This window comes from Vigna unguiculata, chromosome 7 (assembly GCF_004118075.2).
Source record: "Vigna unguiculata cultivar IT97K-499-35 chromosome 7, ASM411807v1, whole genome shotgun sequence".
NCBI classification, from domain to species: domain Eukaryota; kingdom Viridiplantae; phylum Streptophyta; class Magnoliopsida; order Fabales; family Fabaceae; genus Vigna; species Vigna unguiculata.
Window position 1 is genome coordinate 699,611 of NC_040285.1, and position 17,071 is coordinate 716,681.

At 26.4% G+C, this 17,071-nt stretch overlaps 1 protein-coding gene across 1 annotated transcript; it reads left to right on the top strand.

Moving 5' to 3' along the window:
• The first annotated feature begins 10,305 nt into the window (after positions 1 to 10,305).
• On the top strand, positions 10,306 to 14,617 carry LOC114191000 (cryptochrome-1-like). Its single transcript, XM_028080114.1, has 5 exons — positions 10,306 to 11,389; positions 11,790 to 12,011; positions 12,251 to 12,957; positions 13,452 to 14,085; positions 14,444 to 14,617. The coding sequence occupies exons 1-5, from the start codon at positions 11,080 to 11,082 to the stop codon at positions 14,458 to 14,460; spliced, it is 1,890 nt and encodes a 629-aa protein (XP_027935915.1). The 5' UTR covers positions 10,306 to 11,079; the 3' UTR covers positions 14,461 to 14,617.
• Positions 14,618 to 17,071: the final 2,454 nt, after the last annotated feature.

The following is a 17,071-nucleotide window of genomic DNA, read 5'->3' on the forward strand; positions in this document are numbered from 1 at the left end:
TATCGATTACCAATATTTCCAAATTATTATTTGGAGTAATATTTTTACTTTACAAATCCACTTTGTAGGATTATAAGGTAACTCGTAATTAATTTTGGTGTTTAAGTAAGATTAAGGAATAGTTTGAAATTTTCATTTCATGAGTTGAATATTATTCCAAACTCCGTCAAGTATAAGAAATTATGGGTTATATAGGTCTCTTTGTTTGATTGTAAGTGACATTTATTGTGCGGATTCATTTCATCATTTAAAAGTCTAAAATGTTACATCTACTTTGGCACAAAATATATAATACAAATATCATAGCTTATCTTATACTACCATTTTTAGACTTTAATTGACTTCTACTATTTTCATAAAAGTTTTAATATTCTCATTAGTCAATTAAAAATCATGATTAGGGTATAAGATGAGTTATTATAAAAGCTAAAATAAACTTATCATATATTATTAGCTTATATATGATTTTTGTATACTCAACTAAATAAATATACATTATTTATTCTTTCTTTTATACATATATCATATTAAATTTGCATATAAATTTGTACTACTTTTCATAGGTAGTTATAAATTAATTTTCAACTAAATATTCATATAATTAGTACATGAATTTGTAGATTAATAAGAGCTTACTTGACTGTAAAAATTATATTATCTAACTTGATAACTAGACAAGAATCTGCTCCTATGTGTAAAGCACAATCATGTTAAGGGAACATTAAACCAATTTAATCTCCTTATATTGTTATTAAAATCTATAATAAATATGTTTGAATATATGAATTATAATTTTTATTTAAAATTAATAAGTTAACATTAGTTTTTTTTTGTACTTTTTATGCAATTTCTTATAAATATAATTTTTAGTTGATAAATAAAACCAAAATATGATATATGAATAGGGAAAAATTTGTATTGCCTATTTTTATGTATTTGTATTTGCAATTATCAATAGGAAATTGATAACCATGTATGTAATAATATAGTTGTTTCTGATGGTTAATTTGTTGAGCGTGTAAATTTAGTTTAATAATAAAGTATTGTATTATCGAACTTTCCTTTATATTACATTGAGAGAAATATTTAAGACCTTTGCAGCTTGGCCTAAACACCTCGTTAAGCTTATTTAGAGCTTGCTTTTGATATTGTTTTAGTTATGTTATTACATTTGAAATATGTGATGATACGAGCGTAACATAAGGTAATCAATTCTATTAGATACATATTGTGTGTTAGGAATAATAATTATGTTTTCGAGGTATTATCTGCTTTGGAGTGTAAAACTCCGTCACAGTTTTGTTTTTAAAAGACATATCAAAGGGACGAGTATTTAAATTGCGTTTGACATCGACTCCTAAATAATGTGAGACTTATTGGATGTATCGGAACAAGACCCCAGTTGAAGGCAAGTGGAGTTGTCATTCCCACATACAGCGCCAATGTTTCGACCACAAGTCCGATAACATCATTAAGAACAACCACCACGTTTCTGATGTATTCTCCGCTCTTGAGTGTGAAGTTTTATCACAGTTTTGTCCTTAAAAAATAGACCAGAGGATGGAGAAAGTATTTAAGCAACACTTGCCTAGACTGAATGTAAAAAATTATTAGGTGAATCAATATTAAAAGAAGTTGAACCCGGATAATTTTGTTTAAATAATTTTAAGTATTTCATATATATATATATATATATATATATATATATATATATATATATATATTCGTTTGATTCTAAATCAATTAAGTGCATCATATTAACATAAAGGACTTGTTTTATTAAATATATAAAATATTATATTAGTTTTTAGACTTTTTGGTTTTCCTTTTCGAAATAAATTATGTTTTAAAATTCTTGACCTTAACATACTTATTTAGAATTGATTTTTTAAAATTCTTCCATTATAGTTAAACATTTTATACTTTAACTATAAAATGATGTTGAATATATTGTTTATTGTTGATTCTGAAAAAAAAAATCGTCTCTGCAGAAATTATGTTATATTAAAGATTCAGTTACATACTCAATATTATGCTCACTCAAACGGATATCCCACATGCCTAGATATACCAACTTTTGCTTAAACCAATAATTTAAGTCACTAGAAAATTCTTAGAAACCAATTTTTAGAGATTCAATTTAATCAATAACTAATTTAAATAATAATTTATAGATTAAAAATTATTGATATCCAAAAAAAAGAGTCTATATTATATATAAAATATTATATTTGGTTTACTTATAACTAAATTGACTTCAAACAATACCTAACAGGATTTTAGGTACCAAGAAATTAATGACACTAACTAATTGATAACTAACGCAATAATAGCTTCTAAGTTATAAGTCACAAACCAAGAGGAATCTATTGTTAACTATTTATAAAACAAAAAAAATTATTAATTATTAAAATAATTATTATTATAAATAAAAAATTATAATTGTTCTATAAAGTTATTTACTGAGAATTTGGTTATCAAAGTAATTAAATTATAAATTGGTCAATAAATATTAGTTATTAAGGTTTTGAGTACAAATTTTAAATTAGTCTCTTATTAATGAGTAACAATTTAACGATTAATTATACTTTTATATTTATAATATTGATTATTTTAATAATCAATAATTTTCTATATTATAAATTGGTATCTAAATGGGTTACTACATTACCTACCAATTTTTATTACTAAAATTGATTATAAATCTAAAAGTTTTTTGATAATAAACCAAATATAATTTTTTATTTATAATATAAACTATTTTAAATATCAATAATTTATGAATTGATATCTGAATTAGTTAGTGTACTAATTATTATTTTTTTCTCTAAAACTAATCGTCATTTAATATTTTTTTTTCTTTATTAAGGTTTAACGTGATTAAACTATAATGTTATTCTTATTAAATAAAATTGTTCTTGTTGTTCTTATATACCTAATTAATTAGTCAATTGTCTTGAAAAATTCCACACGATTATTTCTAATGAAAATAAAAATACATAACAAAACTATTTCAACCTTTTTTTTATATATATATATATATATAACTAAAAAACAGAGGCTAGACAGAATGAATCAACTTTTTTTCATGAGCTGTTGAATGTTTTGCTTTATCCATGCATAAGACAAACGACAGGCTTGCACTCTTAGATATTATAACCTAATTTTGAACTCACGTGCCTTCATTTCTGTTGCCACTATTACAACTTGTCCATTTGAATTTTGCAGTCTCTTTCAGACCAAATCCTATGCAAACATTTTAAATTAAGATCGACAAATACAAAACCTTAATATTCTTGAACAAAATTTTTTGGGTTAAATATGTTTTTTTTTTCCTTAACTTTCAGTGAATTTTAAAATTAGTTCATTTTAAAATTTTGGACCAATTTAATCATTCATCTTTTAAAATACATGAATTTAGTCATTTTAATCAAATTTTGTTAAGTTTATTTGACATTTCAAATGCGTTTCGTAATTGTATTTGACTTAACATTAAAACAAAAATGTGTCAATTAATATAAAAAACTCAAATACAATCCTGAAATACGTACGAAACATCAAATAAACCTAACAAAATTTGATTAAAATAACTAAATCCACATATTTCATAAGATGAATAACTAAATTGGTTCAAAGTTTCGAAATGGACTAATTTCAAAATTCACTAAAAATTAAAGGATCAAAATCATATTTAACCTAAAATTTTAAGTGTGTGAAGCTATTTTGTAGTTTTTTTAGTACTTTTATAACCTTGTGTTGGCCATGCATTAATTAATATTATTTTTTGCCCACCGTTTAAATTGCATCAACTTGAAGAGCTATTAAAATCTGGTTCTATATTGCAACTTTGAATAGTTTATAATTAATTTTTAACCTTATTCAGAATAATGTGGATAGAGAAGTGTATATACAAGCATGAACATGTGCTTAGGATATTCATTATAAAAACAAAGATGTGACAAACAATAAAGTCAGAAAAAGAATGCATAAAAGAATATAATATGTTACTCAAGATCTTGTAACTTATATCGAGCAACTATAAACATGTTATTATTAGAATTAAGAATTTTACATTAACTATGAATCAAAAAGTTAAGAAACGTGTATAAGATAAAAAATTTACAAATCAATTTTTGTAAAATTTTAAATTAAAAATGGTCTCACAATATTTTATAAATTATTCATAATTTATTAGTGTTATAATTTTACAACTTTTTCCTTTTAATGAGACTTGTTCCGGCAATAACTTTATATTGCTTAGAAATTAAAACTAAAAACATTTTAAATACTCCTCATTCATTTAACTTTCCAAAAAAAAAAAATTAAGTAAAAAAATCATAACTAAACTTTTGTAATACTATATTTTGACACTTCTAAATTTTTTATCTCTAGAATGAGTAACTAACATAAATTTAAAAGAAGATTTTTAGGCTCAAAATCAAATTTTATTTATTTCATAGAGATTAAATAATAGTTACAAATTTTAGAAAAATGAAAAAAAATTTATAAAAATTCACCTATTTTATAGATACTAAAACGAACATTTAAATCCATTAACAAAAGAATAATCTCCAATAGTAATAAGAATGCCTTTTAATTTTTTTATATTTTTATTTAAATTTATTACACATAATTAGTATTTGTATTTTATATAAATTAATATATCTATCTATACATAATGTTTAGTCTATTTTAATAAAATCTTGAAGATAATTTATGAAAACAACTTACTATGTATGTAAAAAAACTTAACCATATATATATATTATATACTTTGAGCATAAAACATTTTATACATAAATGATTACATGATAAACTCTTATTTTATTGACACTTACAATTAAATTGTTTCTTTAACACTTAAGTAGCTTTTCACTATAGATCTTGAACATCAAATAAGACAAACTAGTTTGATGACTACCCTTGCATTGAAAACTAAGAAAAAGTGTATGCCTAACAATCTTTTGCCGTTATTGTGGAAATATTTTGCTGCTTTTTTTCAACATAAAATGTGTTTTAAGAATTTTCTTTTTATAATGAAAATGGTCAAATAGAAAGGAGATTCAATAATTGTTATAATAATATATAATGACATGTTGAGAGTGTTATCATAATTTTCAAATTCTTTAATATGCATGAATTATTTATTTTATGCCGTAACTATCTTCGTTTAAAATTTTACGTCGATTAGAGATAAGACAATTTTATAATATATAAATGAAGTGAACTTCTAACGTGATATCAGAGTCATTGGTAAAAAAAAAAAAAAACTTATCCTAAACATTTAGGTCTTACTAAAAGTAAGGGTGCTTTATATTTATATTAATACTTGCTATGGGTATAAGTTTTGAATTTTTAATAGTTAGAGTAATGGAAAACTAAAATGGATTGATGCAAATTTGATAGGCACAAATGTTTTACAACATCTTTGTACGTACCTTCTGAAAAGATACAGCATTAAGAAATAATTTAAAAAAAAAGAGCAAAATAATGACTTATTATATTTTTAGTCCTCGTTCTTTAACCTTTACACAGTTTTTATTAAGTGTTAGTTATTCACATTTTGATTTTAAAATTTGTTAACATTTAAAATATAATGTACTAAAACAAAATCTCATTCAATAGTTATTATAGTAAACGTTAGAATAAGTAAAATGGAAGCTGGACGCATTCAATATATATATTGACACCGGAAAATATATAAAATATTTATATAAAAATGAAAAATTAGCTTCGAAATCTATTCATTTTAGTTAAATTATTTACATTTTTCATTCATGAACCTTCGTATATCAATAATTTTCGTGTTATACTTTTTAGTGAGATTTGATTTTAATCATTAAATGGATCAAAACCATTAACGAGTATTAAATTATGATTTTCTTTTTTATAAATAATCTTAAAAAGGGACGGAGAATTCTCTAATAACTGCATTAATTAAACACATCATCATTTGAAATTCCAGTTCCAATAACTGAGTATTTCTTTTTAATTTAAAAATCAAAATTATATTTTTAGAATAGAACTCTCCAAAAAGAATAGTATTTTCATGTTAATAAAAAGTTATGAAAAACAAAACAGAGAATTATATCAATTTTGACCATTTTCCCAACATCCGTAAACAATTCTCAAAACATATTTGTTGTTTCTTTCTCCAATAGATAGAGACATTCCGTGAAGGAGTTAATTAACCTTTGTCGTTAGCTTTTATTTTTTATTTATTTATTTTGAAGTGCATGCATCTTGAAACGCCCTTAAAATATATTTTATTTTTAGAATTATTAATTTAGACGACCACGTGTATTTGAAAAACAATTAATTTAAAAATCATTATAAAAAAAAAATGTTAGCATGTCTGCTAGATAATTTATTATCCAACAATATTTAAACCTTCAGATATATAAACATGCATATTTCAAGACAACAGTATAAATTTATATACTAAAAAAATAAATAAGCCTTCACATAATAAAATAAACAAAAACATGCAGTGACGATGGGAATTGCAAGAACAAAATTGAGTTTTTTAACAGAACTATTCAAAGAGATTGTTGCAAGTTTGATCTACTTGTGTTTACTACAATTTGGTCAATATTAATTTCAACACATTCAATTAAATGACATCGAATCTTATCATATTAATTAATTATATTAATTAAGGTATTTTTCTAGTAGTAATTATAAAATCCTTTTTACTCTTTCACTTTTGTGTCCCATGATGACTTAAATCTAGTAAATTCAAGAGTAAAGGAATGAGCGTTGGGGGAAAAAAAGTAAATGAGATATTTCATAATTATAGGGAGGTGCAGGAAGAATTTACCTACAATTTGTTCGGCCATTCTTTTTGGGCCGAATGAAATCCAATTAAATTGGGCCATCATTTGCTCTGTTGGTGTTTCTTCTCTTCATGCCATATTACATTATAGCATCTCATAATTAAATTTGAAACTATTTAGTAAGCTACCTACTTTAAAATATTTTTGAATTATACAATCTAAAATTATATTTAAAATTTTTTAATTTGAAATATAATTCTAAATTATTTAATAACAGAAGTATTATAAATTACACATTTTATAAATGTTTTTAATTGCATAATTAATTTATAAATGTTTTCCAATTGTATTATATATTATATAAAAATGTAATTTTTTTTATTCTATAAGTGCCTAATTCGAATATATTGTCTAAAAATTCGTTCTTAATTACCTAATCCGTAAAACACTACTATAATAATTACAAGTCGTATTCTTAATAGAAATTATTTTGAAAACCTACCCAAAAGGTCTTTAACATATTTTGAAAAGATGGAGATTATTTTTATTTAAAAAATGAACAACGTTATTTTAGGGCTTAGCAACGTATTAAAAAGTCTTTTGGCAAGGTAATTACTAATTATGCAATCTTTCTTCCGTGTATGCGCAACTATGATGCAATGATACTTTAATTTGAGTAATGTATTCATGTCTGACACGTATTGTGTTCAATATTTTAGGATATTTTATCAATACTTATTAATGAAATATCTAATTTATAACGTCATAATATACTACAAGAAAATATTTGAAATTATAATCAAATTTAGTGACAAAAAATAATTAGTCATTATATAGTGACCAAATTGACAATTAAAATAATTTCAAAAAATTATAATTGGTCTTTAAATTGATATTTAGAATAGTTTCAATTATGAATTAGTTTCTAAATTGGTCATTAACATTAGCTATTAGATTTTGACTACAAAAATAACTGGTCTCTAATTAAGAAATTTGGATTCACACAATAACAATCATATAATTATTATATTTTTTAAGAATTATCGTACATGTTTTAATATTCATATATTACGTATTGTATCTTATTATTTTGAAAATAAACGTATCGACATATCGGATACGTGTCGTATCCGATAAACATATCATATCTATGTTTTTTGATTTTTATTTATTTTATTTAGACCCTGAATATGGCAATAATTTTGTGCCTTGTATCGTGGATCACAGGATCAAGATTTTGACGTGTTTCATAACTTTATTTTCCAGTTAATTGCTTTGACTCTGTAATTATTATAGTTTGAAAGGTCGAAATTGCAGAGATGATTTTGTCAAAACTACCATAGATTTAATTTAAAGCTTGGTTTTTAATGAGCTTTTGGATCATTTTCAGGAGTTTACTTGAAGTAAATTCATTTGAGTTTAATATATTACTGTATACAACAGAAATATATTCTTTATATTTAATAGAGCTGTATATAAAAAAAAAATTGAAATAAAGTTTTGATAAATGTATTAGTTAGTCTATGTGTGTCTCTCAAATGTCTTCTTTTGGATTGAAAAAAATAATAACAATTAATCAAATTTTGCAATTAATTTTTTTTTTTTGTGGACTATATTTATGCACATTTAAAACAAGGAGCTTAAGGCATGTGACTTGTTCTCCTTCATGTTTTCTTGCTGATTCAAAACATAATTAATGTCTTCTTCTTTTCTTGGTTTTGTTTGTTTGATTCATTTGTTATTCTTTTTCTTCATTGAATTTGTATGAAGGAATGCAATTAAATATAAAAATGAAAGAATTATTCTCTGTTGAGTTTTTTTTTCTGTTTTTTACTGAACATTTAAACACACTATTTCGATATTTTAAAAATAATTTTAATATATTTTAAAATTTAAAATTAATGGTCATCCGTGTATTTTGAAGACAAAAACAAAAAATAACAGACAAGAATCAGTAAAGAATCCAAATTCTCTCAAAATATAATCGACCTTGCAATTAAACTGATATTAATTAATGTTACTGTAGTTTAGTTGAATAATTTTTGAATTGGAACTTAAGAATTGCAAACACATGATTCTTATAAAAGTAACATTTTTAGGTTATAGAACATTTATTAAAGGAACATTTGTTTGTGATTTGGAAAAACAGGGAAGTTGATTTATTTTTCAAACAGAAAAAGCAAAACATAGGAAGGATACCAAAGTCAAACACAATTTAAATCAGGGAAATTAATTAAACTTTTGAAATATTTGAAGTTACTCAATTAAGTCTAAATGTTAAGTTGATTAATGTTTGATGCCTTTATATTTTTCCAAAAATATAATAATATAACAATAATATGTCCATTAGCAAATTGATTTTAATCATTTCAGTGATACTATTATAAAAAAGAAATCACATGTTCTCAAATAAATTGTTTAACATTTTTGTAATATGATTTAGATATAATCAAGTTTCAAATTTCTCATAAATTTGATTATTTTAAATTAGATATTTATTGATTTTTTTTATTGGCTGCTTAAATTAAAAATTTTATATTTTTTAATTGGATTTTTCTGTTTGATGTAGTTGATATTTTTTTTCATATATTAAAAATTATGAGATTTTCTAATTTACACAAAAGAATATTATAATTAATGCAAAACAGTATATGACTTTTATTGCTTTATATTAAAACAATAATATTTTTTTTACTTAATATTAATAATCAAATCTTAATATTTTAACATAAGAAGACAACAAAACAATAAGAGAAGTTTTTATACAAATTTTACATCTATCGTTTTATTTTTAATTTTTTTTTCAAAGAAACATTTTCTTGCTGATGTCGGTAGATGCCAACAAACTTGTGAATGATTGGTAGAAAAAAAAATGTTACTATATAAAGTTAGGTAATACTATTAAATAATATAAAAATCATATCACTTATATTAATTTATTTTTTTCACCTCGGATTTTTTTTTCATTTTCTTAAAAATTTGGATTCTTTATTAATTTTTTTATATTATTTATCTATATACTGATTATCATTAATTTTAATTTTTTAAAATATATTTAAAATATTAACATAATATATTTCTAACACTAAATAGAATAATATATTTCTTAGACCATGTAAAAAAGTACAAGATTTTAAACATGGACAATAATATTTTAATTTACTTTTTTTTTATTCATTTTTAACCATCACTTCAATCACTATTAAATCATCATATCATTAAAAAGAATTAAAATGAATGATAATCGGAGTATTAGGTTAAAGATGAGTAAAAAACGATAGATTAAAATATTATTTTTTTATGATATTTAAGAATGTTTTTCCTGTTGTTTTACCACGTTAGGAAATTACATGGCACGTGTGATGTGTCTGTGAGGCATTATGACCAGCGTCCTTCAATGTGTTCTATCACACGTGATCCACACACATAGACTTTGGTGGGATCCTCACCTTACAAATTTTGGAAAAAGACAATTTCATGATTCAATAACTTTTGACTTTTTGCTAATCCATATTATAGTCTACCTCACTGGGTAAGCCTAATTCACACTAAATTAGTTTTGATTTGCTCCTTCAATGAATGACCCTTCAACAAAACTTCATCATGGCTTGGTAAACGCTGAACATCTACCTCATAAGTTTTGAATTGGGTTTGTTTGTGGCTGGAATTCAACAGCTTTTATCAATTACTCATCTTTTTTTGGCTCTGTGGTTTCTGAATATGCAGTCTTTCTTGTTTTGTTGTTCTTGATTTTGAGGTGAACCGTGCTATTTATGCCCCAGAGCCTTCTTATTGATCTTTAGTCTCTTTTGGTTAGTGATTGGAGCTTTTTTTCCCATTTACACGTTTTTATCATTGGTGGGGTTTGAAATTTGGATTGATGAGTGTGTGAGTGTGAGACATGTGGGGAAATATTTCTGAGTTGAATTTAGGTTGCATGAAATACAGAAAACAAAGAGGCAAAGAAGTTGCAATTGAAGATTAGATAAGATAATCAACCCGTTGGTCTCATATCTTCAAAGTCAAGTCCTTTTTTGACAGTGATTTGAGCTGTGTGGTGCTGATTCTATAAATAGCTTTGTGTTATTGAGAAAATTCCAGATCGAAGTTTTACAGCCATTGCCAGGGTCTTCAGCTGCTCTGAGCTGTGTTGTGCTGGTAAGAATATTCAATAGGAAAGCACAAAGTTTTAAAGGTGAGCAATTTGCTTTTTTGTGTGTAGAAGGAAGCTTGAGGTGAAGTAATTGTAGTTTGATGAGGGTTAAGGCTTTGGCTTTGGCATGTGAAATGTGAAGAATCCTTTATGGGTATGAACAAGACTATTGTTTGGTTTAGGAGGGACCTTAGAATTGAGGACAATCCTGCATTAGCTGCTGCTGCAAGGGAAGGTTCTGTCTTCCCTGTCTATATTTGGTGCCCCAAAGATGAAGGGCAGTTTTATCCTGGCCGAGTGTCAAGGTGGTGGCTGAAACATTCTCTTGCTCAGTTGGATAATTCGTTGAAATCACTTGGAGCTGAACTTGTGCTGATCAAAACTGATAGTACTCTTGAGGCTCTTTTGGAATGTGCAAATGCAATTCAAGCAACAAAAGTAGTGTTTAACCATCTCTATGGTAAGTGTTGCTGTCCAACAAGATATAGCTTTTTACAGAGTTACTTTGTTTGTTAAAGGTGCTTGCCATATCAGTATTGCTTCATAGTGTTACGTATTTTGATGTTATTAAAATATTTGAAAACCCAAAAGTTGAGGAAGCAAGTAGGTTTCTACTAAAATATTGAATTTTCTCAATGGCAAGATTCACTTAATGGATCACATAATACCATTATATTTGGTTAAATTCCACATTCTGAAGGATTATTTACCATGAGACTGCTATTAACAATTTATCTTGAAACTTCATATGATGTGGTAAACATTGATAGGAGTGCTTCATACTGAGCAAGAAAAAAAAACATTATGAGCTATCTCTTCAAAGTACAATGCTAGATATATGCTCGCTATTCTTTTGTCAGATCCAGTTTCTCTTGTTCGTGATCACAACATCAAAGAAAAACTAGTGAAACATGGTATAGGCGTGCAAAGCTACAATGGGGATTTGTTGTTTGAGCCGTGGAATATATATGACGAGAGTGGACATGCTTTTACAGCTTTTGATCCCTTTTGGAACAAATGTTTGCAAATGCAAATGCAAGCTTTGTCATCTATTCCTTCTTGTCAACTAAACCTAGCTGAAGGTATCACTTTAATCAAGCTACTGTGATTTTATTGTTTCTTGAAAATATGATAATTGATATCAGGAGTTTAGATATTAAAATCAATGAGAACATATCATAACTGCTTGTGACAACAAACATCTAAGTGATGATGTTTTTCTGTTCCTATACCATTCTGTCTTCATATTGAAATACAATTGTACACATAAAAAAAAGAAGTTTCAGATTATAATTTGTTTATCTTGTTCTCCTAATGACAGGCAAAGTTGGGAAATGTTCAATTGAAGAACTGGGTCTCGAGGATGAATCAGAGAAATCCAGCAATGCATTATTAGGAAGAGCATGGTATCCAGGTTGGAACAAGACTGAGAAGGCTTTAAGAGAATTTGTTGAACAGCACCTACTTCACTACTCCAAAAAAAGGTTAAAGGTTGGTGGGGACTCCACTTCACTCTTGTCACCATATATTCATTTTGGAGAACTGAGTGTGAGGAAAGTTTTTCAGTTGGTGCGTGCCAAGCAGATATTATGGGCAAATGAAGGAAACAATGCTGGTGAAGAGAGTGTAACTCTTTTTCTCAGGGCTATTGGACTTAGAGAGTACTCACGTTATGTTTGTTTCAATTTCCCATTCACATTAGAGAAGCCACTTCTTGGGAACTTGGCATATTTTCCTTGGGAAACTGATCCTGATAAATTTAAGGCTTGGAGACAAGGTAGAACTGGTTATCCTCTGGTTGATGCAGGAATGAGAGAACTTTGGGCAACAGGGTGGATACACAACAAAATAAGAGTCATAGTTTCTAGCTTTGCAGTGAAAATGTTGCTCATACCATGGAGATGGGGAATGAAATACTTCTGGGACACACTTTTGGATGCAGACCTTGAAAGTGACATCCTGGGCTGGCAGTATATCTCAGGTTGCTTACCTGATGGCCACAAGCTTGAGCGCTTGGATGATCCTGCGGTATGTCATGTTTTCTTGTAAATTTTTAACATTTTCTTTGTGATAGTAGGTTGCAACTATCTGAGATTCATAATTTATATTCATTTTTGTGCTTGTATGATCAACACAATCTATACAATATCTCAGAATTTGTTGTTGTATTTGATTTTGCTGAAGTGAAGTTTCTTTCCTTTTTTTCCACTTTACCTTGTTTTCTTTGCTTCCTCATGTGTCAACATTCAAAATCTGAGTTTGACTAGACAAATTACTTCCTAGATTTAGTTTCAGATTTTCTTTAATGCATTTGGTATCTGTAGAAAATTTTCTGTTCATATGTACTTAAAGATTTTTGAAGTGACTATATCTGGTTTTATATTAAGATAAACAACAAGATCCTTTTATGGTTGAAATATACATAACAAGCAGAAAATACTACTCACTCAAAGCATTGGAAAATCCTAACACATTAAAGCTAGCACTAGAACTTTTCTAATTTTTTATCACTTTGGGAACAGATTCATGGGGCTAAATTTGATCCAGAAGGAGAGTATGTACGTCAATGGCTTCCTGAGTTGGCAAGAATGCCAGCTGAGTGGATTCACCATCCTTGGAATGCACCCCTTACTGTGCTAAGAGCATCAGGAGTTGAGTTGGGACAAAACTATCCAAAACCAATCATTGACATAGATGTGGCAAGAGAACAGTTGACAGAAGCCATATTCAAGATGTGGGAAAATGAGGCAGCTTCAAAAGGGTCTGGTTCAGAAGGAAGACATGAAGTTGTTGATGAAAGTGAAAATTTGGCCATTCCAAAAGTTTTCTTGAAGAACAAGGCTCCACCGGCCAACTCTTCATCTAATGATCAGAAGGTGCCAACACTTCACCAACCCCAGAATGATCCTCCTAATAGAAAGAGATTAAAATGTTCTGCAGAGATCAATCATAAGCAGAACAGTTCACAAAACCATAGCAAGGATACTGGAGTGTCAAGCATTGATCAAGAGGTTTCCTCCACAGCTGAATCTTCATGCATGAGGCAGAGTTCAAGCACTCATTCGTTCTCTGTCCCGCAACAGTGTTCCTCATCTTCCAATATGAGGTGCTCATGGCAAGATCAGCTTGACATGGAAACCAGTTCAAGCAAAGATGGTAAGTATACAACTATATTTGCAAGGGTCTAAGGAGTTCCTCATGAACATTTAGTACACTACTAAAGGTTTTCACTTTAAAAAAGCAAATATTAAACTATTTCTGTTTTTTTATACAGTAATGTCTTTTTAATATATAATTTCAACTCTCAGATTCTTAACCAGTACCATGAAGATACTGGTGATTAGTGTTTGTGATATTTCCAAAGTGTAAAAGAAGTTAAAAGACAGTTTTAAACAAAGAGCATTAAGCATGTTCAGTAGTTCATGAAAGCTTCTAAACTATTCGGACTTGTACTATTTCTTGGGGAAAAGTGTTTCTATTGGTATGCTGCTAATAGTTAATAATTGCAATGCAGGAGCTTTGGGAGGATGATGCTGCTTGTAATCATAAATGTAGAATATAGTATTAGTTACACTTCTCACCAGGGAAAACAAAAGTGCCATATTTAAGTTTTATTGTATAATGTTTTCAGTTTATGTTTACTTTTCTATATCTCCTATCTCATTAATGCATGCATGCTTAATTTCAATAAAGGCTTAAAGATCTTGAAATCCAAATAGAATAACACAGGATTGAAACATCAGACAAACATATTTACCTGATCACTTTGGAAGGGTAAAAGTATATACCTATCTCATCTCTTGTTTTGTTCTTTATGATGACTTATCAGAATTTGTTAAGTTCTAAAGGTTTATTTTAATAAACTTTTCCACAACTAATGCTCGAAGAAGGAAAAATTGAATAAACTTTCCCATAATGAGTTAAAGTTGGTTTTTGCATTAACTATTGTTGGAGATGCATGCTCAAACTCAGGATTTTCTTTGTCTACCCTCTAGTTCCTTAGGATTGTACTGATATAAACTGTTGTTCAGCATTTGCTTTAGTTGCTAATTATGTATCTCTTACAGCTATATGATTCGTCATGTGTCTTCAAAGTCCTACATCAACTAGAGATAAGATCAATTTATAATATATAAGTGGGTACAATCCTCACTTTACAAGTCGGTTTTGTGGAATTGAGTTAGGTTTAAAGTCGACTTCTAACAATGAGACGATTGGTAAGGTGTGCATGTATACTGAAGAAACCATTATGCTCATAAACAAGTTCTGTGGGTTTCAACTATGTTGCAGTTAGCACTTCAAAGAAACTATTTTGATAAACATATGTTTCTCGTACTCATTTTATGTACAGTCTTTTTTTTTTTTAAATCTAAATGAATCTAAATTATACACTAACCAAAAATAAAGAAAGTTGCAGATTTTATAAAAAATAACATTCATAAACTTCTTGTTTTAAAATTTTAAATTAAATATAATGTCAATTATTTATGTAGATTGAACTTGTGTTTTATTAATATTGTGTCTAATTTTCTTTCAAAAGACCCATAAAAAACTCACAAATGGCAATTAAGAATATTCATTTAATTTGGTTGAATAACTATATATATATATATATATATATATATATATATATATATATAACGTTTTTGGTGTTCACACTTTTATTTTTCAAATGTATTCCTTACATAATTATTTTTTAAAATTAAAATAATTATTTTATCACATATATGATTTTCTTTTAAATTTAACTATTTTTTATTTGAATTTTTTTATAAATTTAACCATATTTTATTTTAAGAAATTAGGTACAAAATAAATAAAAATTACCTACAATAAAATTATAAAAATTATCTGTATTTAATTTTTTAATTGTAATAATAACAATGATAATGCCATTATTAATTTTTATTATTATAAAAAAATAACACATATACGTGTGTTTTCATTAATAGTCATTAATAATAATATCAACCACATAAAAAAAACATATGTAGACGACTTTTTGAAAATTTATAAAAGTCATATGTAAAAGTTTATATAAAATTAATTTATTTATAAGTTAATTTTCTTTTGTGTATTATTTTTTAATTTTTGTGGAGAAATTTATCCAAACAATAATGTTCCTCAAGTCTAACGAAAATTCCATTAATATATACGTAAACTTCATAATATTTAAATTCTTACTTTGGTGATGTCGTGGCAACTACTGGTTGTTTCTTTCTTCGTGTTCTGATATACAAAAAATAACTATAATAAAGTGTAATGAGAAAAATAACTTTCTAAAATCCATACATTTTTCTTTTGGGAAAATGTTTTCCAAAATTTGTTATAAAAATTTTGTGTTACTCATCTCTGACATGAAAAATTATACTTTTGTAATATCATTGGAATTGACTTTTAATAATTCTGGATTAATTAATTGTAAGTTACAATGAGTTCATTAATTGTTCACAATCTGTAAGTAATTGAGTTGTCATGCTTACGATAATTTAGTTACTTGATTATTTTGATTTAGTTTTTTTATAAATTATTAATAAATAATTAAATTGTTTATTCGAATGTCAATTCCTATAAAAGCAATATTTTATTCAACCAATTGCACAATATTTCCACCGTTGACATTTGACTTTGCAAAAGTTAACAAGTGGAACACCTTATGCTATACCATTACTAAGTTTATATGTATCCTCTAAATAAATTATAATATTTATATTGAATAAATACATATTGTGAATATATTATTAATCTTACGCTATTAGTTCACTAAAACTCTAATTTCTCACAGCGTTTGTGAAGTTATATCCTTTTTAATACTTTTGAATTATACTTTGATTATATTATGATTGTTTTTATGAATTTTTGAATGCATTGGTAATGAGTAGAGGTGTCAAATCTCTAACAAATTATGTTATTTTATTTTTTAAAAGTCCATATTTTAAGAATAATATGCCACTAAAATCTCAAAAAACTAAGTCAAATGTAAAATAAAAAAGTTTATTTGATAATAAATATTTTAGTGTCCTAAATAGATTTGTCTAGTTACCAAACCAAGTAATTTCTGAGTTTAGATTCTTTACTTGTTTTCTGGTATTGTTCTCTACTGAACATCAAAAATACATTGTGTTGACGTTTTAAATATTTT

What these genes read in the sequence shown, in the direction of transcription:
- LOC114191000 (XM_028080114.1), top strand. Translation starts at nt 11,080, where the DNA reads ATGGGTATGAACAAGACTATTGTTTGGTTTAGGAGGGACCTTAGAATT. An exon ending in AGTGTTTAACCATCTCTATG is followed by an intron (nt 11,390 to 11,789) that starts GTAAGTGTTGCT and finishes TTCTTTTGTCAG; the next exon opens with ATCCAGTTTCTCTTGTTCGT. An exon ending in TCAACTAAACCTAGCTGAAG is followed by an intron (nt 12,012 to 12,250) that starts GTATCACTTTAA and finishes TCCTAATGACAG; the next exon opens with GCAAAGTTGGGAAATGTTCA.